General features: G+C 40.5%; 1 protein-coding gene across 2 annotated transcripts in view; it reads right to left on the reverse strand.

Moving 5' to 3' along the window:
• LOC105481049 (transmembrane protein 245) overlaps positions 1–27,121 on the reverse strand; it is a 102,399-nt gene that overhangs the window by 28,411 nt on the left and 46,867 nt on the right. For both annotated transcript variants that reach the window (XM_011740297.3, XM_071078116.1), the window contains exons 9-14: positions 26,643–26,725; positions 17,791–17,881; positions 13,933–14,031; positions 11,377–11,508; positions 3,956–4,078; positions 3,668–3,813 (exon numbers count right to left, since the gene is read on the reverse strand). In XM_011740297.3, coding sequence (XP_011738599.2) covers positions 3,668–3,813; positions 3,956–4,078; positions 11,377–11,508; positions 13,933–14,031; positions 17,791–17,881; positions 26,643–26,725 — 674 coding nt within the window. The remainder of the gene's footprint in view (positions 1–3,667; positions 3,814–3,955; positions 4,079–11,376; positions 11,509–13,932; positions 14,032–17,790; positions 17,882–26,642; positions 26,726–27,121) is intronic.

Here is a 27,121-nt window from a genome sequence, read left to right on the forward strand (position 1 = left end):
CAATTAACACCCAATTTCAATTCCACTTTTGACTTATTCACAGATCATAAAAATGAATGTAATGATTTCCACTTAGCTGCAACATAGATGATGATTAATGACTGATGCTTATAAAAGTTGGTATCACTGATATTTGTAGGCTAAACTGCACTTTGAGGACATTACAGTATTTTCAGAGTCATTTATAAATTATAAATCATAACCACTTATTTTTCCCTCAAAATCTTTTTCCATGAAGAAACATATTGCCTCTTCAACACAAACCTTCAGGATGAAAAATCCAACAGGAGCTCTTAGAGAACTCACTACCATCTTCTCCACAGGAGAAAGCTCTTCAGAGGAATCTCTATAAAACCTGTACCTTTCAAGTCTTGAATTTGCGCCAGTAAAGAAATAGCCCTAGGAACTTAAATTACAAAAAAAAATCACCTTGAATTACAGTCTTAAAATTATATAACTTGATATAGCTTTGGTTAGAAAAATGGCTCAGGCCATAACCCATTTAGTCTGTACCATATTTATCAGATTCATAAAAATCTATCAATTCTGAGAACCACTCAACTATAGTTCTGGTACCAAAGGTTGTTAAATTTTTTTCTGTATTTAAAGTAAGGTGATAATAAAACAAATGGTTTTTAAATTCCAGTATACTATGGAACCAAGACATGAGCTACTGTTATAATACATAATAAGTGTGTGCACTCCCAAGAAGGTAAGTCAAATCTAATTTGTAAAAGACCGATTTCCTCATATCCCTGTAGATGACAGCACTCTTTCTAATCTCAAATTCTCTCCTGAGCCAAAGACCTGAATTTCTAAGTGCCACCCTCTTATGTCCACAAATATAAGTCATGATCTTCCCTAACCAGCTCCTCTTGAAAGAAGGCATCATGGTGTAACAGAATATGTGCTTTCAATCAGCTGAACCTAGGTGTGACTAACAGCTTTACTTACCACTGACTGGCAAACACAACATCTAGGAATTAAGTTTAAAACAAAAAAGGTGGCATATTTGGTAAGAAAAAAAGTGACAGACATTTAGAGGATGGTCTGCTCTAAGAAAGCAGAACAACAGAAAATTCAAAACTGTGATGTGAAAACAGAAATATTTTTCTAAGAATAAGAGTCAGTAACAATGAAGGTTACTTGAGGAAAATGGAAGCATCATCTTTCCTGAAGTTCTTTATGAACAAGGTAGATATTTTTCTGCAAAGCTTGGCTTAAGCCACACTGACTGGAGAATTCCTACCAGCCTTTGATATGGCTGCTCCAATAGCTTTATCCTATTGGGAAGATAAAAGATTAGCTTTCCTTTTTGGTACAGCATTTGCAAAAGCTTTTTTGAGTCAGAAAGATCCTAGATAAACAAAGATAATCTATTGCTAGAATTTTCATCATTTCATTTATTCAGTAAAGATGATAGTCAATGGTCATATAGGACTTAGGAGGGAAGCTATAGCCGGTACTTCCTTCAAAACAGCTTCACCCCAAATGCTGTTACACTGGATAATATACTCCGAAATCTGGAATCTTTACAGATGGCCCCCATGCGGATACCTGAGGGCACTATATAGGTGTTAAGAGCATTTTTTTTTAATCCCACTTGATAGCCAATCGCACAAACAAGGTATTGGTGAAGACCTTATCCAGGCCTTGCTAGTAGGAAAAGGGGAGAGAACTTAGCAAAAGTTATACAGACATCGTATTTTAGGAGCATGCATCCTGTTTGAATGTTAACTGAAGGTTTTCTAACAATCAAAGTGGGATTCTCACTAGCTATTACATGAACACAGTGAAAAAATAAACCAAGATCAATAAGATACAATTATCAGAGAAAAAAAAGAAATCAAGATTTCTGTGGAAGACTAGTTCCAGACAATGGTATTTATTAAAAGTATGTGGAGACAGAAATGCCAGCCAAAGATTCACTATTCAAGAGACACTTAAGACTACCTGGTTAACAACATATTAGAAAAAGGAGCTCTAATGGACAATAGGAGGGTTTAATTTGAGATGTATGCATAAGAAGTAAAAATGTAGTTGAGTCTTGTTAATGAGCAATGAGAACAGGGGTTGGAAGAGGGGCTGAGAGAGGCCTGCTCTGCAAAAGGGCCCTCCCTACCAGAAATGATGAAGAGGAAAAGATAAAGGAAGTCAAGAGCCAATGACCTGGAAAGAGCTTATAGGGAGGAAAAGTTGAAGTTCATTCAGAAACCAAGCCTGTAAATACATGGATGCCAGAAGTCATAATGAAAGTTTCTGGCCAGAACCTCCAGTGCATACAGAGCCTATAACTTAAGAGATAAACAACGATTCTGCATTTCCAGTATCCAACCTACCCCTCGCGGAGGGCACAGCTTGGCTTTAGGACAGAGGAGAAACAGAAACGCCACCTACTCTCCTTCTGGAGCAAAGCTAGAAATCCTGACAGCAGAGGGTTCTGAAAGAAGTTGGAGATGGGGGTGGTGGAAGCGGGGGTTCTCTTAAGCAAGTGACATGATGCTAAGAGCTAGTCTAAGATCCTGCTGATGGAAAGCTGATGGAGATAGACCATTACATCTTTGTAAATCACAGGTTTGAGAGAAGGTTATCAAAACTGCTTTGAATTGTTAAATTTTGTTTTGTTTTTGAGACAGAGTCTTACTCTGTTGCCTAGGCTGCAGTGCAGTGGTGTGACCAAGTTCACTGCAGTCTCCATCTTCCAAGCTCAAGCAATCCTACCACCTCAGCCTCTTAAGTAGCTGGGACTACAGATGCACACCACCATGCCTGGCTAATCTTTTTCATTTTTAGTAGAGACAAGGTCTCACTATGCTGCCCAGGTTGTCTCAAATTCCTGAGCTCGAGCAATCCTCCTGCCTTGGCCTCCCAAAGTGCTGGAATTACAGGTGTGAGCCACCACACCCGGTCTGTTTTTTTGTTTTTTAAGAAACAGGGTCTTGGCCGGGCATGGTGGCTCATGCCTGTAATCCCAGAATTTTGGGAGGCCGAGGTGGGCATATCACTTAAGGTTAGGAGTTTGAGACCAGCCTGGCCAACATGGTGAAACCGAGTCTCTACTAAAAATACAAAAATTAACCGGGTGTGGTGGTGCACGCCTATAGTCCCAGCTACTTGGGAGGCTGAGGCAGGAGAATCACTTGAACTCTGGAGGCAGAGACTGCACTGAGCCAAGATCACACCACTGCAATCTATCTCCAAAAAACAAAGAAAACAGGATCTAGCTCTGTCACCAAGGCTGGAGCGCAGTGGCATGATTACAACTCACTGTAACCTCAAGTTCCTCAAGCAAGCCTCCAGCCTCAGCCTCCCAAGTAGCTGGGGTTACAGCTGCATGCCACCAAGCCCAGACAATTTTTAAAATTTTTTTTATAGAGACAGGGTCTCACTATGTTGTCCAGACTGATCTCAGACTCCTCGCCTCAAGCAATCCTCCTGCCTCAAGCAATCTGAGTGGCATGAGCCACTGTACCCGGCCTGAATCTTTTTCTTATTAACAACTGCACTGTGCATATTTATCCTCTCAAAATGAGATGAAAACCTTGAAAATACCAGAGTCCTTCAGAGTTTAGCACTGAATGTTATCAGGATGCTCACGACAAAAAACAGGCTTATCATGGAAAAAAAATTCTGGGAGAAATAAGAATAGCATAAACCTTATCCCTACCTGATAGCTTCTTCCACAGACTGGCCAATAATATTAGAAGAAGGACCTGGCTGAGATAGTGGAGTCAGGCTTATCACCCACTTCACTGGCTTGTAGTACTCATCACTGGAACTTAATAGATAAAATAGTGTGGTCAGGAAAATTATCTGCAAAACAAAGGACAATATCTCCTAAAAAAAATCGTATTTGGAAACTATAGGAAGACAGACATCTGTAATTGCAAATGAAATCAGAAATATGCTTTAACAAGGAAGGAAATGTGAGGTGTACTTATCTATGTGGACATACCAGAGAAAGTACAAAATTGAGAAGGGCTGTCCCACTGTAGAAGAGGATGGTCAAGAGTGTAGTGACAGTGGTGAAGAGCAGGCTCACATTCCGGCTCATAACGATCCACAGAGACTCCAAGATCTGGCGAGGAGGAAAAGCTGGATATCAGAACCAATCCTCATGAAAAAAGTTTCTACAGCCATCTAGTGTGCTTTTAATACAGTGTTTTAGTAACATGAACTGAAAAGCTAAGAACTGAGGATTACTTCAAATGAAAAATAAAAAAATTAAAAAATAAACCACAAACAGTTGTATAATCAATAGTAAAGAAAATGGTGAATCCACACCAAATAATATAGACAGCCATTAAAAACATCACTGTTATAACATGGTAAAATATTTTACAATAAAATGCTAAATTTAAAAAACAGGATTAAAAATTTTTATATATAATTGGTGGGGCATGGTGGCTCATACCTGTAATCCCAGCAATTTGGGAGGCTGAGGCAGGTGGATCACCTTAGGTCAGGAGTTCCAGACCAGTCTGACCAACATGGTAAAACCCTGTCTCTACTAAAAATACAAAATTAGCCAAGTGTGGTGTGGCGCATGCTTGTAATCCCAGCTACTTGGGAGGCTGAGGCAGGAGAATCGCTTAAACCCAGATGGCAGTGGTTGCAGTGAGCCAACATCCTGCCATTGCACTCTAGCCTGGGCAGCAAGAACAAAACACTGTCTCAAAATAAATAAATAAATAAATAAATAAATAAATAAATAAATAAAACACACACACACACACACATATACATACATACATATATATATCATTGTAGGCCGGGCGCGGTGGCTCAAGCCTGTAATCCCAGCACTTTGGGAGGCCGAGACGGGCGGATCACGAGGTCAAGAGATCGAGACCATCCTGGCTAACACGGTGAAACCCCGTCTCCAGTAAAAAAAAAAATAAAAAAACTAGCCGGGCGTGGTGGCGGACGCCTGTAGTCCCAGCTACTCTGGAGGCTGAGGCAGGAGAATGGCGTGAACCCGGGAGGCGGAGCTTACAGTGAGCTGAGATCCGGCCACTGCACTCCAGCCTGGGTGACAGAGCGAGACTCCGTCTCAAAAAAAAAAAAAAAACCAAAAAAAAAAAAAAAAAAAAAAAAATATATATATATATATATATCATTGTAGCTATGCAAAAATGGCAAGCAGAGAAAAAATATAGTCATGCATCACTTAATGATGGAGATACATTCTGAGAAATGTGTCATTAGGCGATTTCACCCTGCATACGTCATAAAGTGTACTGATACAAACCTAAATGGTAAAGCCTGGCACACATATAGGCTATGAGATACAACCTACTACTCCTAAACTATAAACCTTTGTGGCATGTTACTGTACTGAATACCACATGCAATCACAATACAGGTATTTGTATATCTAAACATGTAAAAGGTACAGTAAAAATACAGTACTATAAATCTTATGGGACCATGATTGCATTATGTGACCCATCATTAACAGAGACATTATTATGTGACACATGTCATGACTTTACCTCCAGGGGAATATGCTAGAGTACAACCTGTGGTGACATTTATCTTGTAGGATCCTAAGTGCAGGCCATGAAATTCCAGTATTTGCTTTACTGGCTGCCTGGCGCCCACCCTTGCCATTTCCAACTTAGAGCTATCTACAAATATAAAAAGCATCACCTCAATGACTTCATTAAATCACAAGAAAAGCAATCAACAGACAGGGACAAGAGCAGTGCTCTGAGGCCAAAAATCTTTCCTGAGACAGGCAATGACCAGTATATTGAGGTCTACTGAGTTCAGCTGATTTGTCACCTACACATTCACTAGAACCAGATATCATGAGGAAGGTTTCTCATAGATGTTAAATATTAATAAAGGAGAGGTACAATATTTATAGTATACCTGCATGTTTCATTTACGATCTCAAATCCCATTATAATATCTGTTCCATTCTTCCCAAGTGGACTATCCTTCCTCTTAATGAAAAATACAAAAGCAAAATGACCAGAAAAACACCTCCCGTTACCATTTCTAAAATGCTTCCACAGACCTCCCAACAATGCCATGAGTGAAGAAATGTGGATGATATTATCTCTATTTTATAGATACATAATTTGAAGTTCACAAATTTTTTAAAAAACTTGCCTAAGGGCACAAAGCTAGTAAGTAGAACTAGAGCTTAGAGCTTATATGCTGTGGGGCAGAACTCACAACATCTGATTTTTGTTTTGGTGCCCTTCCCAAAACAGCAGTTCTGGTTTTTGTCATATGTCCATCTGTTCTATGAAAAGTCCTCTCCATTCCTTTCCTACTTCAGATGTACCATTTATAAAGGCATACTTTGTTGCCCTTGGCATTTCTTGCAAACCTCAGCTCAGTTTCCTAAGAGAGCTCTGGCAGGCTGGTTTCATTTACAAAAACTCCTTACATAAAACCTTGAAAATGCTTCACAATGCCCACAAAAATATGCAAGATTGACTAGTTGACCTCGTGGGATAAAGAATGAATGAACAATGCCATCAGTTCCAAGAAACAAGCCAACAATGCCTTTACTTGTGATTTGACAAGCATTCTTTTTGCAGTTTCAGTCATTTTGGAATTTTTATTAAAAAAAAAAAAAAAAGTTTCTGGGTTGCATTAAGAGAAAATACCTTGTGGTAATTCTTAAGAAATTAACTAAATACATTAATTTTAGACTGTTAGTCTCCAACAACAAAAAAGTAACCTTTCCTATTTGAAAGAAAGAAAGGGAATCAACTGGAGAAAACAGAGGAAAAAACATTTCTAGAATATTAACTAAATCCTTAAAGTAAAGTGGTTTTAATTTATATGGCAGGCTTAGGGAGGAGAAAATGGGTAAAGGCAGGCACAATACCAAGGCCCATGAAACTCTGAAAACAAAACAGATTTATGGAGACAAAATGTATTGCAACTCAGGTTGGGTGCAGTGGCTCACACCTGTAATCCCAGCACTTTGGGAGGCCAAGGTGAGCGGATCACTTGAAGCCAGGAGTTTGAGACCAGCCTGGCTAATATAGTGAAATCCCATCCCTACTAACAATACAAAAAAATTAGGTGAATGTGGTGGTCTGTAATACCAACTACTCAGGAGGCTGAGGCACAAAAATTTCTTGAACCCAGGAGGTGGAGGTTGCAGTGAGCTGAGATCATGCCACTGCACTCCAGACTGGATGACAAAGCGAGTCTGTCTCTGGAAAAAGAAAGAAAAAAAAAAAAAAAAAAAAAAAAAAGGATCCTAACTCATAAGTAGAAAACATGAGCCAGGTTTGATATCAGTTTAATCAACAATAGCAATGTAAGTACTGGAAGAACGTCACAAAGAGTTCATTATGAAACATATAAAAAGCCCAAGAGACTTACTGAACCAACTAAGCAATGTGGTCATGAAAGGTGGTCTCTACTGTGGATAAGAACTGACCAACAAGGCCTCACCATCTCCAGTGGCTCTGCAGTCCTTTACTCTGAGTCCACCACTCACCAAACAACCGTTTGATTATTAATTTGATTTCCCAGTACTTATTAAGAGCCATCAGCCCATCTTCTTATGGAGCCAGTGAAGGAGATTCAAAGGCAACAGTTTAGAAAAACAGAGGAGGAACAGGACATTGCAGAGATGCAGAGGTCTAAATAAGGGAAAATGTCTCCCCTGGCAGAACTCAGCCACCTCTGTCTGCCTCAGAGAGTTGGGAGGGAGCCTGGAGACAATGGACCACATGAGCTCTGCTATCTTTCTCTAGTTCCAATCTTTTTTATCTATCTATAAAGGAAGGGAGATGAGTCAGGTGACCTCAAAACACCATTTCAACTCAGCCACTGTATTTCTAAATACAAAAATAATTATTGGCTGAGCGGCTCATGTCTGTAATCCCAGCACTTTGGGAGGCCGAGGTGAAAGAATAGCTTGAGCTCAGGAGTTCAAGACCAGCCTGTGCAACATAGCATGACCCCATCTCTGCAAAAAACTTAAAATTTAAAAATCAGCTGGGTGTGGTGGTATATGCCTGTAGTCTCACCTACTCAGGGAGAAGAAGGAGGAGGATGAAGCAGGAGGATGGCTTGAGCCCAGGAGGTCGAGGATGCAGTAAGCCACAGTCAAATCACTGCACTACAGTCTAATGTGCTTCTCTTAGTTTAACTGAGGACCTAACACTGTACTAAATTCTAAGGCAGGGATATATGAGATTCCTTCTACCTCCAAAAACTTATAATCTAGTCCAGAAGATTGGGTATAAACACTAAAGTGTCAAAAATATGTTTAGGTATCAAAAGAGTGAAAACAATAAATGCAAAAGGAATCTGAATGTAGAGAAACCTCAATGTATTCTGAAATACACTGTGAAGATTTCATGAACAAGACTGGCCTAAGCCAACTATTTACAACAATATCCAAAAAAAAAAACTGATAAAACAAAGCAAATAAAAATATAAAGGTATGAGACTAAGAAATGTTGAGTTCTCTAGAGGATGAAATACAGTTTGAAAGATAACACAACATTACATATAAAGTCTGGCCTCTGGAGCCAAGGAAAGATGAACTGAATTTGAATATCAACTGCTATTTACCATGCTAACTATTTAACACCTCTGAGCCTTTTTTTGGTTATTAAAATGAAGGCAATTATACTAGTTTTGCAGAATCACTGGGAGAATTAAATTGGAAAATATTAAGCACCTAGCACAATATTTGACACAAAATATTTCATACAAAAACTACTAAATAATCATCTGTTCCCTGAACTGTCCATTACTCAATATTTAAATGTGTTTAGGGATACAGAAATTGTACTTTTCTTTTTGAGGGACTACACAGCAAAACTGTTATTTTAGTGTCAAAAACTGCCTCTTCTCTTTCCATAAGAATTTATAAAATTTAATTTTTCTTTATCATCTATCTTAGTATGATTTAACACTGTCACTTCATTCATCAGTAAGAGATGCTTAGGTCAGGCGCGGTGACTCACGCCTGTAATCCCAGCACTTTGGGAGGTCGAGGAGGGTGGATCACAAGGTCAGGAGATTGAGATCATCCTGGATAACATGGTGAAACCCTGTCCCTACTAAAAATACAAAAAATTAGCCGGGCATGGTGGCGGGTGCCTGTAGTTCCAGCTACTTGGGAGGCTGAGGCAGGAGAATGGCTTGAACCCGGGAGAATGGCATGAACCCGGGAGGTGGAGCTTGCAGTGAGCCGAGATCGCGCTACTGCACTCCAGCCTCGGTGACGGAGCAAGACACTGTCTCAAAAAAACAAACAAAACAAAAACCAGATGCTTTTAAGTTCAATGACTACAGTCACAAAACAAAACAAAAAGGGATTCAGTAACTTTTAGTTAACACACCTGAATTTTGGGGGAAAGCAAACATTCAAAGGTATTATTAGATGATACACTATTTTGTGTATGCACTGGCATTAAAGAGCCAACTGGAAGGTCCAGGATACTGGATGGAACCTGCTGACTGACTAATGGGCTTTTCTATAGGCTGATCTGGCAGGGACCTTCCAGCTGCTTTTAGTGTTGCACTCTTAAAAACGAACATACTGCCAGGGATCCCCAGACAGGTAACAAAAGAGAAAACAAAACAAACTTTAAAGAAACGTAGAGCAAAGAGAGAGCAGAAGACATTTTAAATATTTTATTAGTAATATTCTCAAATAAGTAAAAAAGGAGGGTTCAGAAGAAAGAGCTGTTGGATATTACAAGTATGATAGCAGGAAAAATGAAAATTTCAATCACAGTTTTTGTTTTGTTTTGTTTTGAGATGGAGTTTCGCTCTTGTTACCCAGGATGGAGTTCAATGACACAATCTCAGCTCACCACACCCTCTGCCTCCCAGGTTCAAGTGACTCTCCTGCCTCAGCCTCCTGAGTAGCTGGGATTACGGGCATGTGCCATCACGCCAGACTAATTTTGTATTTTTAGTAGAGACGGGGTTTCTCCATGTTGGTTAGGCTGATCTTGAACTCCCAACCTCAGGTGATCTGCCCGCCTCGGCCTCCCAAAGTGCTGGGATTACAGGCATGAGCCACCGCGCCCACCCTCAATCACTGTTTCAAAGGCAAGTTGAAGCTATTTCTCAGGGGAAAAAGAAAACAAAGAGATAGAAAACAGAAAAGAGGCTTTCAAAATTAAGGAATCCATGTTAAAGGCCCAATATCTGATTAATAGCACTTCACCTTCCACATTAAGAAGGCAAAAGATAACATCTAAAACTGCAAAACAAAGAAAAGAGTAGCATAAACATTATTTTAGAAATTCAGAGGTAAATACCCAGGGAAAGCTAAAAGAATTGACAGTTGTTTGTAAAGAAAAAGATGGGAAATTGGGAGGCATACAGCAGGGCACTGCTGCTTATTCAAATCTTTCAGCGTTATTGCCTTTTCAGTGATGGTCATGTATTATTTTGATAAAAATTAAATTTAGGCCAGGTGCGATGGCTCATGACTCTAATCCCAGCACTTTGGGAGGCCAAGGCAGGCAGATCACTTGAGGTCAGGAGTTCAAGACCAGTTTGGGTCAACACGGAGAAACCTGTATCTACAAAAATGCAAAAAAAAAAAAAAAAAGAAAAAATTAGCTGGGTGTGGTGGTGCACGCCTGTAATCCCAGCTACTCAGGAGACTAAGGTAGGAGAATCGCTTGAACCTGGGAGGCGGAAGTTGCAGTAAGCTGAGATCACACTACTGCACTCCAGCCTAGGCAACAGAATGAGACTCCGTCTCAAAAAAAAATTAATTTTAAAAAGTTTAGTACAGCAAACCTCAATTTTTGTTCACTTGATGAAAGTCACAAATTTATGCACAAGAAAATCACTCTCTGTGAAATTCTATGTCCAAGACACCATACAAAATATGCTATGGAATGAGGAGGAGCAGTAGTTAGCACTTAGGAATGCTGCAAAGACTGCAGAGGTGATGGCGCACGGTGGGAGGTTAGGTGGGAAGGTAACAAGCTAAGCATTCAACACATCCCATCCCTCCAATGTAACTGGAACCATATTTCCATCTAGTCAAGGGACTTCATACACCACAAAGGCAGGTCCCTCTCTAGTAGTCCAATTGGAGACATCCTGATCAGCCTAGAGGGAGGACGAGGATCCCTATCTGAGAATCTGGCAGCCCACAGCATCACTCACATCACATAGCATCACTCAGGACTCAGCATCTCTCACTCTACAACCACAGGGGAAATACCAAGGGAGTGGTGACACCTGATGCCTGTGGCTTTTGAACATCATCCTAGTGCATTCAGAGTTCTCAAACATGTAAATGTCATGACGTTAAAAACAGGATAGATGAGGCCTCAAAATGCATACGGAAAACTTGGAATTAGAGTGTCTTTTATTTTGAACTTCAGCTTAACTATAAATACTATTTCTTACCGAAAGAAATGTCTCAATGTTCTCGTGAACAAAGGAAGCAATATCCTGCCAGTCCAGAATGTCTCCCAGCCAGCTATTCTGACGACTGACATGCAACTTCTGTCCTTTGTGCCTTCCAGAGTGTGTTACATTCTATGGAATAAAACAGTGCAGACATGAAATTCCCATCTTAATCTAAAGATCAAAAAGTATAAAAGTCACATTTTGCTTCAGGTCCCCTTAATCACTTCAGTAAGGACTCCAAGGAGAAGAACTTTCCATTATTTAAGAAATCAGCTAAGAACTCCATTTAAAGACCTGAAATAAAAAATGCTTTTGTTTATATTCTAGGTACCTTGGCTAAGTCTTGCTCCAGTGCTTCCCTCCTAAATACATTTGCAAACACATCTTACTCCTCAGTATCTACAACAACACACTAAATAGCATTTACTTTTTTTTTTTTTTTTTTTTTAGTTTTTAGGTCCTCTACCTTTCTCTTGATCTCCCATCTTTGCTTTTTCCTCCTTTCCTCATTTTTCTTTTTAATTTACCATACAAGATAAGCAAAACGAGGAGAGAAGAATATAACAAGCAAATGTAAGGCAGTAAATAGAATTTGTCTATCTGGAAGACATTGGCAGAGATACGAGAATAACTAACTTTGAAAGAGATAAAGACCAGGTAGAATGGCTCACACCTGTAATCCTACCACTTTGGGAGGCTGAGGCAAGAGGATCACTTAAGCCTAGGAGTTCAAGACCAACCTGGGCAACACAGTGAGACCCTATCTTTACAAAAATTTAAAAATTAGACACGCATGATGGTAGGAATGTTGTCTTCTTTTTTTAGAGACAAGGTCTTGTTCGCCTTGTCACCAGGTTGGACTGGAGTGCAATGGTGCAGTCATAGCTCACTGCAGCCTCCAACTCCTGAGCTTCAGTGATCCTCCCACTTCAGTCTCCCCAAGTAGCTGGGACTATCGGCGCACACCACCACACCCAGCTAATTTTTTGTAGAGATGGGGTCTCACTACGTTGCCCAGGCTGGTCTGAAGCTTCAAGCCTCAAGTGATCCTCCCACCTCAGCCTCCCAAACAGCCAGGATTAGACATGAGCCACCATGCCCAGCCAACAAATATGTCAGTTTGTACAAAGAACTTGAGCATCCCTGGATTTTGGTACCAGTGGGGTGTCTTAGGACCGATCATCCAGCACACTGGGGGACACACTGTACTTAACCGCTTAACAAACCCATGCTTATGAAACACTGACCTTCCTCTACTATAAAATAAAGCTCACGAGGTATGAGGGGTAATAAAAGCTATTTGTCTGTAAGCAGTCCCAGAGTTAGCAAAAGAAATAGATACACCTTTCTAATTATCTGGTTTTTCAGCAAATGAGATCAAATCTATGATACTCACCTAGATATTCCCTGGATATTTTTTCCCAAGTCTTTGAAATCTATAAAAACTAACAATCTTCCCTCAACTCATCCCAAAGCAAGAGTACGTAATCCCAAACAAGTCACTAAGGAACAAATTCAAATTTAAAATCAGCCCTCCTCCCCCTCCACCCTACATTAAGAGACTTACATATATACTTGCTCTCCTTACATCAACTCAGAATCATCACCACCAACTCTGCCCACTCTATACATAGCACAGCTCCTGCTAGCCCACAGGCCCTGCCAGAACTAGTGTATAGGATGGCCTGGGCAATATGGCAAAACCCCATCTCTACAAAAAATACAAAAAAATTCACCAGGCATGGTGGCATGCACCTGTAATCCCAGCTACCCAGAAGGCTGAGGCAGGAGGATCACTCGAGTCCAAGAGATGGAGGTTACAGTAAGCCAAGATCACACCACTGCACTCCAGCCTGGGTGACAAGAGTGAGACCCTGTCTCAAAAAATAATAATAATAAATAAAAATAAAAAGTAAAAGATCTCTAAGCTTTTAGATCCAGTTTCACTTCCTCAAAGAAAAGTTCTTAATGCCTACAGTTGTACTGTCTAAAACAGTAGCCAGTAGAAGCTAGCCACATGTGGCTACTGAGCACTTAAAATATGTCTAGCTCAAAAACTGAGACGTGCTGCTGGTATAAAATGCATGCTAGATTTCAAAGACAGTATGGAAAAAAAAGAATATAAAATATCTTATTAAATTTTTTCTAATGATTATATATTAAAATAATAGTATTTGGGGTATACTGGATTAAATAAAGTATCACTGAAAAACTAAAACAGGTAAAATTTGTTTGAGTATAAGTACTAGAAAATTTAACATTACCTTATGTGGCTTGCATTACACTTCTCCCGCACAGAGCTGGTCTAGAGGATGAGATGTCCATGACAACAGACTGAGGATGGAATACTGATGCACCAGAGAGGTAGGCAGGTTCTGCCATGGAGACTAACCATCAACTCACACTGACTTTAGTGACCTGAGGCTTAAGGGTTTTGCTGTTTTAAAATTTCCATGAATGAAATCCCGCTGTGAATATAATCCTATCTAGTTGATGAGTCGATAAAAGGACTTTATTAGTTTACAACATAAAACCTTAGCTAAAATAACTTACCTTTACAAACCAAGAGTGATACAGTCTGTCCCAAAGTTCTAGTACTTGCTTTTCAATTACAGCAGTATTGTTCACCTTATCTCCTAGAATTTTATGGAGCTAGAAAAAAAAACAGATACGACCTGGTACAATATTTCAGGCAACAATAGAGTAAATTTAATATATGCTGTGTATTTACATTTGTTTCAAATCAAACAAAAATGTCCAGACTATTTATCTCTAGCCACATTATGTTCTTTCCTTAAACTCTACTCCTGACTATTCCCAGTAAATTTCCTTTCTCATCTTTTTGCTCCTATCTTGTTTGCTCTATTCTCAGGTCTCTAAGAGAGCTACCTCACGCTATCAGAGAATGATGCAAATGAAGCCATGATTGCTGACTTATCTGATCTTACCTGTCTAGAGAAAAATCTTTCCCCTGTAATCCCAGTGCTCTTCCATTATACATATGTCTCATGTTACATTTATCTCTATTATTAAGAATTACCACAGAACTTTAAGTAAAATTTTAGGACGCTGGCTATAAACACAAATCCTTCCCTCCATTTGCATGCTGAGAGATGTGCGGTCTCATTTACAATTGATCAGACTGGCCTCGGGTTTGTGGAAATCAAGTACACTGAGACGACGTAACTTAGAGGAAGGCTATCATTGCAAGATGTTATCCCACTTAGTTATTATTAAAACCATATTATAATATAAAAAACAATTTTTACACTTTCAGAGGCTGAGGTGGGCAGATCACTTGAACCCAGGAGTTTGAGACCAGCCTGAGTAACATGGTGAAATCCCATCTCTACAAAAAATACAAAAAGATTACCAGGTGTGGTGGTGTGTGCCTGCAGCCCCAGCTACTTGGGAGACTGAGGTGAGAGGATCACCTGAGTCCAGGAGGTTGAGGCTGCACTGACCCGTGATCATGCCAATGCACTCCAGCCTGAGTAATAGAGTAAGATCTGGTCTCAGGAAAAAAAAAAAAAAAAAAAATTCCTAAAAGAAATTTGTAGGCCCACTTCCTTAATACAATTGTTTCCATTTTTCTATTTCCTCTGCAACTTTCTGCCTGTTTACATAGAGACAATTTAGAATTCTATATTTTCTACTGCATTATAAACATTTAATCTTCAGCCATCACTAACCTTCATCTTCAATACTTTTCTATTAGTTCATTATGTTCTGGTATTAGCTAATCATTACCCACTCTAAGGATATATAATTAAATCTTTTTTCTTTTTTTTCTTTTCTTTTTTTTTTATTTTGAGATGAAGTATTGCTCTGTCACCCAGGTTGAAGTGCAGTGGTGCAATCTTGGCTCTCATTGCAACCTCTGCCTCCCAGGTTTGAGCAATTCTCCTGTCTCAGTCTCCTGAGTAGCTGGGATTACAGGCGTGCACCACTACACGCAGCTAATTTTTGTATTTTTAGTAGAGACAGAGTTTCACCATGTTGGCCAGGCTGGTTTTGAACTCCTGACCTCAAGTGATCTGCCCACCTCAAACTCCACAAGTGCTGGGATTACAGGCGTGAGCCACTGTGCCGAGCCATGAATCCTAATTTTTAATGTCATGAGTAACACTGCAATGAACATCCTTTTACACAGTTTTTAAGGATATCTATGGATGCTCATTGCAGGGTTACTTGTGACATAAATAAATGTACTGGAACCAAAGAAAATGAGTTTTGTTTTTTTTTTTTTTGAAACAGGGTTTTACTCTGTCATCCAGGCTGGAGTACAGTGGCATGTTCACGGTTCATTGAAGCCTGGACCTCCCGGGCTCAAGCGATCCTGCCACCTCAGAGACCCAAGTAGCCGGGATCACAGGCGCATGACACCACACGCAGCTAATTTTCTTATTTTTTTGTAGAGACAAGGTCTCACTATGTTGCTCAAGCTGGTCTGGGATCAAGTGATCCTCCTGCCTTGGCCTCCCAAAGTGATGGGATTACAGGCATAAGTCACCACACCCAGCCGACAATGAGCATTTTAATGGCTCTTGCTACGCACTGGTAAACTGACTTCTATAATAAGAAATATACCAATTAATGCTTTTCAAATTTACAGAAATGGGCCGGGCGCGGTGGCTCAAGCCTGTAATCCCAGCACTTTGGGAGGCCGAGGCGGGCGGATCACAAGGTCAGGAGATCGAGACCACAGTGAAACCCCGTCTCTACTAAAAATACAAAAAATTAGCCGGGCGCGGTGGCGGGCGCCTGTAGTCCCAGCTACTCAGGAGGCTGAGGCAGGAGAATGGCGGGAACCCAGGAGGCGGAGCTTGCAGTGAGCCGAGATCGCGCCACTGCACTCCAGCCTGGGCAACAGCGTGAGACTCCGTCTCAAAAAAAAAAAACAAAAAAAACAAATTTACAGAAATGACCCAATTTCCTCAAAGCCTTATGAACTAACTGGACAATTTTTAGGGAGTTTAACAGGTATGAAATGTAGCCATTATTTATTATTTTCTTATTTAGTAACAAAAGGAGTGACCATTTTCCCGTGTTAGTTTACAACATCTATTTCCTTACTCTTTGTCTGTTTGATTCTGGCCTTACAGATATGTGAACCAGTTACTAGACATATTCAATGCAAACATATCTGTTCAATTTGTTCCTTTATATTTGATTTATTCATAAACTGAAAACAAAATACTCAATATAATAAAGCCATTTGGCCAGGCATCGTGGCTCATGCCTTGTAATCATAGCACTTTGGGAGGCCATGGTGGAAGGATTATGTAAGCACAGGAGTTTGAGACCAGCCTGGGCAACATGGTGAAACCACGTCTCTATAAAAAATAGAAAAATTGGCTGAGCATGGTGGTGCATGCCTGTAGTTCCAGCTACTCAGGAGGCTAAAGTGGTAGGACCACTTGAGCCTAGGAGGTGGGGGTTGCAGTGAGCTGAGATCGCGCCACTGCACTCGCCTGGGAACAAATCTTGCCGATTCTTACATAATCCTAATTACTTCAGTATACTAAAAGTGCAACTTACCTTTATTCCTACAGGCAATACTAGGGAGGGAAAGAATATTCCAAATCCATATTGTGGAACCTAATCCTTAACTGTGTTGTCTTTTCCTCTATCATTCATTTCCCCTTCACAAAGCTCCCTCCACTTCAGTCAAGATCATTTCCTCAAGCACACTCCTGTCTCAGCATCTCAATCATCTCTTCAAGCTCACTCCTGTCTCTGCATCTTGGCTCACACAAATACCCTTCTTAAAAGCCACTCTTTCTTGATCTGTCATTACTTCAAGGTTTATCTCAAGTGCCACATCAAAGCACTTAATCCAGTTCTGGGCACACACTGCAAGCATGCTACAGTAGACACAAAGGATTTGAAGTTAAGCTTCAGTTTCAAACTAAGCTCTGCAATCTACTACATGACCCCTGGGAACTGACTCAGCCTTGCTGAGTCTTGTTTCCTCATCTGCAAAGTAGGCAAAATAATTTATATTGCAGACTTCTTAGAAACAGTAAAAGAAAAAAAAAATTAAATGAAAATAACTGGAAACTGCCAAAGATAGTTATCAGCAGATAATAAGATTTAACAAGCATGAATACCTTTTTCTCTACAAAGCCTTATTTGACTACCCAAACCAAGTGATCATTCTGTCCTAACTCACAAGTAATGAATCAGATCTATCTTGAAAAAGTACACGACCAACCTCTCAGATTATTTAGGCCACTACCCCTATTTAATGTGATCTTTCAAAAGATTTAATTGTATGTTGCTTACCTGTTTATTTAAGCCTATTTACTGCTGCGAATAGCATTTCTATTTATGTTTTATCAAAGCAAGAAGCTATCACCAGTAAAGACCCTGAAAAGAGAAAGCTACAAAGAAAGGTTCTTCCCTTACCTTGTGAGTTATCCATTCTCGTCCATACTGATACACATTGTTAGCCGCAGAATTCAGGGCTCTTTGGACTACCTGGGCCTCAGGAAGCCAACTAATGTAAAACAAAGAAAGAAAAGAATGAAAAAAGTACACTTTCTGTGTAGTGTACCAGTAATGCTTTGAACTGGATATGCTTAATCCATAACAGACAGACTGTTGATCATTCATCAATACACAGATACTGAAGCATCATGAGCAGGACTGCCAGACTTAACTGGCCTAAGTCTAACATTCAGGAAGTCCTTTCAATCTTTCCTTAGTTTTATTTATTTTATTTTATTTTATTATTTTATTTTGGAGACGGAGTTTCACTCTTGTTGCCCAGGCTGGAATGCAATGGCACGATTTCGGCTCAGTGCAACCCTGCAACTTCCACCTCCTGGGTTCAAGTGATTCTCCTGCCTCAGCCTCCCAAGTAGCTGAGATTATAGGCATGTCACCACACCTGGCTAATTTTGTATTTTAGTAGAGATAGGGTTTCACCATGTTAGTCAGGCTGGTCTCAAACTCCTGACCTCAAGTGATCCACCTGCCTCAGCCTCCCAAAGTGTTGGGATTACAGGCGTGACCCACGGCACCCGGCCTCAATGTTTCCTTAGCTTTTAGACTCACTTTCCCCACAACCTCCCTTTCATTCTACTCTGCCTGGTTTCTCTGTTCACATGTCCTGAGTCATCCGCCTTATTCGGCACCAAAGAAAGTGGTTCTGGGAGACTGGGATATTCAACATCTGGGACAGGGTTCTCAAAGTGTGGTCCACAAATCAGCAGCATCAAAACTTTTTGGAAACCTGTTAGAAATGAAAAATTTGGGGCCCAAACCCAGATCTACTGAAAAAGGAACACGACTGGGGCCCAGCAATCTGTACCTTAACAAGCCCTGTAGATGATACTGAAGCATGCTACAGTTTGAGAATCACTCATCTAAGGAAGTGAAGAAATCAGAAAGAATGAAGGAAATGAAGACAGTGAATCATTATCCTCAACTTGGTTATCTGCTGAAGATCTTTTAAAGATAGAATTCCTGAACAGAGTTCCAACTATGTAAGGAATCATAGTCCACAAGCTTTACTTGCTGTGCAGTGAGAGGTGGCCTCCTCACTCTCCTGTTGACTAAGCAGGCTGCACCATATACTTTAATCAAGAATCCTTTACACAACCATAGTGTTTCCACAAGAGAAAACATGTTCACGTATTCTCTAAATTGTTCCTTTTAATAATATATGCTGGAGATGCTGACATTCACAAATTTAACAGTCCTCATTTCAACTATTCCAAAGTGAAGCCAAAAGGTGAAGGCAAGAAGAAGCTAGTCATTTACTTTCCTGAGGCCCCAAAATGACACATCCTACAACTCTAACATAAAAGGGTCAATTAGGTAAAGTCAAATGTGCAACATCCTCAACTCACTGCAGCTGTATGTGTTGTGTATGAGCAAGATGGTCATAAAGAGAAAGTCAGTTGCCACTGACAGCCACAAAGTCTGGGTGCCTAGGAAAGTGGTCTTTAACTAGAAAAAATAAGAGATCTTTGAATGAATTAAAAGTAGACTATTAAATTAGTAGGTTTGAATCGTAAGTATTAACCAGTTTGCCCCACACTCCAAATAAAGTATCTGTGAAACTTCTTGGCAAATTCCTCAGTCCATTCAAATATTTCTCAGCAAGGTCAGCACGCTGGTTCATGCCTGTAATCCCACCACTTTGAGAGGCCAAGGCGGGCGGATCACTTGAGGCCAGGAGTTCAAGACCAGCCTGGCCAACAAGGCAAAAAATACAAAAATACTAAAAAATACAAAAATACTAAAAAATACAAAAATTAGCTGGGCATGGTTGCACACAACTGTAGTCCCAGCTACTCAGGAGCCTGAGGCACAGGAATCACTTGAGCCCAGGAGGGAGAGGTTGCAGTGAGCCAAGATCATGCCACTACCCTCCAGCCTGGGCAAAAGGTCAAGACTGTCTCAAAAAAAAAATTTCTCAGCAAGTCAAAATTTCAAAATTTTAGACACAAATATAATAATGTACAGTATAAGGACATAAACAGGAAATCTGGATCACTAAACTGAAATGTGATTTGGGAGAAATTAGGTAGCTTTTAAATTACTCCTTTATAAATTCATCAGTGGCTTGAAGGGATTGCTAAATATTTTCAATTATATGGTAACTCATAATTGATGTGATATTGATATACTGGTATTATATTGATATTATATATTATACTGATAACACTATCCTGTAGTGTTATTTACAAGTGTGAAGATGGGCAGGGCGCAGTGGCTCATGCCTGTAATCCCAACACTTTTGAGAGGCTAAGGCAGGTGGATCACCTGAGGTCAGTAGTTCGTGACTAGCCTGGCCAACACAGTGAAACCCCATCTCTACTAAAAATTAAAAAATTAGCCAGGTGTGGTGGTGTGCGCCTGTAGTCCCAGCTACTTGGGAGGCTAAGGCAGGACAATCGCTTGAACCCGGGAGGCAGAGATTGCAGTGAGCCAAGATCATGCCATTGCATTCCAGCCTGGATGGTACGGCAAGACTCCATCTCAAAAAAAAAAAAAAAAAAAAAGTGTGAAGATTCATAGAGGTATCTGGACAGATTCTTAATGATTCACATACATCTACTGGGCCTGGGAAAATGTCTTACTGGCCACTATGAAAACACTTTCCCAATGTACTCACACAGGTTTCCTAAGAGCAACAAATGAGAGGAGCTGTTCTGGGGACAAGGTAGAGGCACTGGCTCAGTCCCAGCCTCCCTCAGGAGACATGGGGCCAGAAACACAGGAGCCGCCTTAGCTGGGTTGTACTCTGGCCTTACACACCTACAGGCCCTGAAATGAGCTCCTTCCTTGGAGATTCACTGCCTCAGCCTATCGCTAACTCCCCTACTCACTCAAGAGGGATTCCTCAGCAGAAACCAATGCCCTACAGTTTAGACTGGTCTGCCCTCACCTTCCTGGGTAAAGGTTAATCTCTATCACCTACGACCTACCCAGAGAACAACCCTGATTAAAATCAACTTAGTTTAGCCTACTGGGTTTCTCCCAAGTAAGCGAAGGGATAAGTGCAACTGAGAACCATTTCAGTACCATCTCCTAATGAGGGTCCTGAGACGCATGAATCAGGCTTGAGACAAGCCAGGAGAAAGCAGAAAATGAGCTCTCAACTAACAGAACTGCCAAAGACAAGAATCAGGATGTGCATCAACCTCATTTTCTTTAGAGCTCCACTAAGATGATCCTAATCTGTCTAATTTACCCACCAGCTTACGAGGCACATCCAGCAGAAGTCAAGGGACTACATGGGCCATATAAAACCACACCAAGTTGGAAGAAAGTACATCTGGACTTATTCTTAACTGTATCTTCTCCACTAGGAGTATCCACATGAATCCCCCACAAGGTCAACTACCCTCCTCCTGACAGAATCCACTGAGTACTGAGAGTTGGAGGAAACCATTATCATTATTTCATGCCAATCCCTACTATTTCCAATCCCATTCCCACTTATCTGCTGCAAAAGAATCAGACCTTCCATGAATCATCAAAGTCTAAGCAGCTTTAAAAAGCCTTCCTTTTGGGAGGTCGAGGCGGGTGGATCACTTGAGGTCAGGAGTTCAACACCAGCCTGGCCAACATGTAAAACCCTGTCTCTTACTAAAAACACAAAAATTGGCTGGGCGTGGTGGTGCATGTGTGACTGTTGCGTGCGTGACTGTAATACTGGCTACTTAGGAGGCACAAGAATTGCTTGAACCCAGGAGGTGAAGGTTGCATTGAGCCAAGATCACACCACTGCACTCCAACCTGGGTAAGAGTGAGACTTTGTGTCAAAACAAAAACAAAAACAAAAAAACTTCCTAAATGGAACATTACTCAGCAATAAGAAGGAACAAACTTGATATATACAACATCTTGGATGAGCTTCAAGAGAATTATGCTAAGCAACAAAAAGCCAACCTCAAAAGACTGCATACTCCATGAATGGATTTACGTATTACTCTCAAAATGATTTTATAGCTATGGAGAACTGATTAGCGGTTGCTAAGAGTTACAGAAATCTTGAAGGAGAGGGTAGAGGGTGGGTGTGGCTGTTAAGGGGAAGAAGCCTGCAATGGAACAGTTCTGTACTGTGTTGGTAGCTGACATGAAGCTACACATATGATGAAATCTGAAGTATATTATAGCAATGCCAATTTCCCGGTTTTATTGTACTACAGTTATGCAAGATGACAACACTGGAGGAGGTGGGGTGAAGAGTATATGGGTCTTCCCTGTATATGTCTTTGCAACTCCCTGTGAATCTATAATCATGATCTCAAAATTTCAAGACCAAAAAAAACCTTTCTTCCACTATCTGATCTGGGGCTGCTCAGATCGTGTGCCTTTGCTACAGTTGCAGAGAGAATGCTACTACTATTCAAAACCAGTACAGAAGGGCTCTGCATTTACTTCCAGTACAGAAGAATGACCCAAAGAAAAGGAGCCCTCTGGATGTAAAGGCTGAGGCTGAGTCCTAGAGGACAACACTTGGAAGGTCTATCATCCCATGAAAGGCTCTATCCACTTGCCTAGATCCAAGATGGCTCCTTCCTAAAATCCCATACCTGATACATGTTGGTTCCTCTTTTTTCCCATCCTCCTTTTAAAATGTATTATATCCAAAGAGCCAGAGGACAGAAGACCTTACTTCTTACTTCAAAGATATATGGCCCCTAATTTCCCACCTTCCCCACTCCACTGAACTCACAGTGTTTATATCCATACCCACTCTGACCTGCTTTCCCCAGCTGTTCCATTCATGCCATGGATTCATCTCATGCTTCATCCTCAGAGAAACGCACTAAGAATTATCTCTCTCCTAATATTACAATCCCTTCCACTCTACCAGTTCTTTCCCTGGAGCATATAAACAAGGCTTCTCCATCTTAAAAAATTAAACAAAACTGCTCTATACCTCCCTCCCAGCTACGTTCCATAGGCAAACTTGGGAAAGAGAAGTCTATACCTGCTTTCTCTACTTCCTTGTTCCCAACAATTTCTCAACACACTGTGATCTAATGGGCTTCTGCTACACCAATTAAATGAACTGCTCTTGCAGTTGCTAAATCCAATTTCACTCTTACAAATTTCTGCAGCAATTTGACATTGCTGACCACTACTACTTTCTCAAAATGTTCTCTTTCCTTGGTTTTCCTCTTACCTTTCTCATAGCCCATTCTCATTTTCCTTTGTCAACCTATTGTTTTTTGTTCACCCTTAAAGGCTTAAGATACCCACAGGGCGCACCTCCAGACATCCTCTCCGTACCTTATATACATTCTTTCTTTATGCTGATGCTTCTCAAAACTCAAGATCCAACCCAGACCTCTCGTCTGATTCCTGGACTTACACAGCAACTGCCCATTTTTTAACTTCACCCCATCTCTCCTGAACCTCATACCTATAGAGTCAACAGCCTACTGGATGCCTCTACTTACAACAGTCACCTCAAACTCAACAGGTAAACAGGTGAATTAGTTTCCCTACCAAATCTGCTCTTCTATTTCCTATCTTGGTGAATCTGTCATCATTCAGTAATTTCCAAAGCTAGAAACATCAGTCATGCTAGATTTCTTCCTCTTATATTCAATTAATCACCAACTAACCCCTCAAGACCTTATAAATCTGTCCCTCCTGTTCACCTCCACTGAAACTGTCTATAGTTCAGGGCTTTGTCACTTCTCATCCAGTTTACTCTAGAAGCTTTTGTCTCAAAGGCTCACATCTTGTATACCTTCAATCTTTTCTCCACAAAGCAGCTGAAAAGCCTGTTCTAGAATGAAATCTGATGATTCTACTTCTCTTCTTATATCCTTAATCAATATAATAAACATATCTATCACTCCCCAAAATTTCCTTGCACCTGTATGTATGTCCTCCCTAGAGCTCCACCCCAATCCACAGGCAACCATTAATCTTACTGTCACTACAGATTAGTCTGCATTTCCTAGAACTTTAAATAAATGAAATCGTACCATTCGGGTTTTTTGCACAAATTTTTTCACTCAGCACACTTTTTTGTTGTTTTTTTGAGACAGAATCTTACTCTATTGCCCAGGCTAGAGTGCAGTGGCACAATCTTGGCTCACTGCAACCTCCATCTCCCGAGTTCAAATGATTCACGCGTGTCAGCCTCCCAAGTAGCTGGGATTACAGGTGTGTGCCACCACACCCAGTTCATTTTTGTACTTTTAGTAGGGACGGGGTTTCACCACATTGGCCACGCTGGTCTCAAACTCCTGACCTCAGGTAATCAGACCTCCTCGGCCTCCCAAAGTGCTGGGATTACAGGCGTAAGCCACCGCACCCGGCCAGCATATTTATTTTGAGAGTCATCCATGTTGGTATATGTATCATTAGTCCATTTTTTTTTCTAATGCTGAGTAATATTTCACTGGATAAATATACCACAATTTATATTTCAAAAGAAATACACTTCCATTACGAAGATTCAAATAGGCCAGGTGCAGTCATTCATGCCTTTGGGACTGAGGAGAGAAGATCACTTGAGCCCAGGAGTTCAAGACCAGCCTAGGCAACATGGTGAAACTCCTACAAAAGATATAAAAATTAGCCGAGTATAGTGGCTCATGCCTGTAGCCCCAGCTACTCAGGAGACTCAAGTGGGAGGACTGATTGAGACCAGGAGATCAAGCCTGCAGTGAGACACGACTGCGCCACTGTATTCCAGCCTGGGTGACAGAGCAAGACCCTGTCTCAAAAAAAAATAAAATAAATCAAATATTATTCTAAATCAAGTTCAAGTAATATCCTAGGCAGGTTTTACAGAAAATAATAAAGTAGAGGCAAAGGAAAAAATCAAGTTAAATCTCAACTTATAAGCCTAAAACTGGCAGAATATTTCCTGACTTATGACTGTGTTGAGGTTAATAAAAGGCAGGTCATACAATGTGTCATCAAGTTGTTATGTGGATAACACAGCTCTGCTGAACATCCCCCACAAAAACTGAAAATCCTTCTTCCCGAAGCCAAATTAAACATGTACACAGAGATCCTATAAAACAGAAGTTAGCAAATTTTTCTGTAAAGGACCAGAGAGTAAATATTTTAGGCTCTGCAGAACATATACTCTCTGCCACAGCTTCTCAATTCTGTTTGTCCTTGAAACCTCAAAACAGCCAGAGAATATATGTAAACGAGTAGACACAGGTGTGTTCCACTAAAACTTTATTTACAAAAGTGTTGGGAAAAAGGCTTGTGGGGTGCCATAAAAATATGGGACAATAAGTTGTGGAAAGCCACAATAGGCTTCTGAGGAGGAAAGCCTGCTAATTGCCATCATGTTCCCATACTCAGAGTGAGACCTGCTCTCTTCTCTGTAAACACTGTGTTCAAGGAGAAAGACACTCCTTTGAAACACTGGAATGTGGACAGACGTGCAGGCTCCTAGTTAAGCCCCACTAGCTACTCTCCAGTAAGTTAAAGATACGCTGTTTGAGCACAAAGGAGATTCATTTAAACTGCTATTGCTATAGATTACACTTATGACGTATTGCCTCCCTTTCACTGTTTCACCCTGAACATCTGCTTCTTAGATCTAAGTGACTAAATAAATAGTCTGGAGACCAGAGCTCACTGCCTTTGCAGCCTCCATTATGCAACTGGCCCCCTGACTCCCACCTTTATGAACTCTTAACCTGTCTCTTCTCATTTCTTTGTCACCACCGGACTTCAGGTATCCTATGGGTGGTGTTGAGGCTGGTCCCCAACACAAAAGGAGGTGGCTGAATTTGGCCCTGGACCATAGTTTACCTATCCTTCCTCAAAAATAATACAATATGGGAATATGTCAAGAATTATAAAACTGGGCATGGTAGTATACACCTGTAGTCCCAGCTACTCCAGAGGCTAAAGCAGGAGAACTGCTTGAGCCCAGGAGTTCAAGATCAGCCTGGACAACATGGTGAGACCTCATTTCTTAAAAATAAATAAATAAATAACAAATTTAAAAATTATACAGAAAGTTGAGGAGTTGCAGTTTCCACGTTATAGTGGAAACTTTCCTTCAGTTGATCGGGAGCAGTGGTTATAAATGACTCTGCCACTGGGGGATTATCATCTCAAGTTCCTTACCCTTTGATCTTGTTTCCTCATGTGTAAAATGGGGATAATCTCTTCAATCTATCTCACACAGTCACTGTGAGGAACAAATGACATAAGATAGATGAAAATGGCCGGGCACAGTGGCTCACGCCTGTAATCCCAGCACTTTGGGAGGCCGAGGTGGGCGGATCATGAGGTCAGGAGATCGAGACCACCTTGGCTAACATGGTGAAACCCCATCTCTACTAAAAATACAAAAAATTAGCCGGCCGTGGTGGCGGGCGCCTATAGTCCCAGCTACTTGGGAGGCTGAGGCAGGAGAATGGCATGAACTCAGGAGGCGGAGCTTGCAGTGAGCCGAGATCGCGCCACTGCACTCCAGCTTGGACAACAGAGCAAGACTCCGTCTCAAAAAAAAAAAAAAAAAAAAAGATGAAAGTGCTTTGTAAATTATAAACATGCTGTAAACCTCAATTATAAAACATAAAATATCATTTACCATAAATTGTACCTAAAATCCTGAGCACTTTCCTCCCACCCTCTGTATTATATGCCATTCTTCTGCAAAAATGACAATATTTGTCAAAGCTCTGGCAAACCCTATCTTTTATCTTCCAATGCAGCTGCATCAATGAAGGTCATTTCATACAAACAGATGGTGAAATTAGGTTATTCATCTCTCTTCTTTTTCAAAACAATATTCTTACTTTGCCCACTCAGGGTGATTTGCTAGAGTTTCATTAATCAAATTACTTGTGACTTCAATCATGTGTACACTCTCTTGATGTACCTGTATTACGGATAAAGAGAGAAAAGAATCTCAGTAAAAAATAAACCCAATTTAACATTTATTTTTCTACTTTATTATTGGAACAATGCTTTGAGAGCCAAATAAATACACATCTTTGCTTTAATTAATTTAGAAACATGCACCTCAAAGTTACTATACATTATATCTAATGATGCACTCTATGGGAAATAAAAAGTACATGCTAGCTCCCTGTTCAACAAATGACTTAAGAAAAAATACATAGATATGTTCGAATACTTGACACATACATGTGCATACATTTCATTCACATGGATATATTGTATACATGTGTTTGTATATCTATGTAAGCAATACCAGCACTTTGTGAGCTAACAGGTTCGTCATGTAGTGTGAGACAAACAGGCAAATAAGGAA

This window comes from Macaca nemestrina, chromosome 14, assembly GCF_043159975.1.
Source record: "Macaca nemestrina isolate mMacNem1 chromosome 14, mMacNem.hap1, whole genome shotgun sequence".
Taxonomy (NCBI): domain Eukaryota; kingdom Metazoa; phylum Chordata; class Mammalia; order Primates; family Cercopithecidae; genus Macaca; species Macaca nemestrina.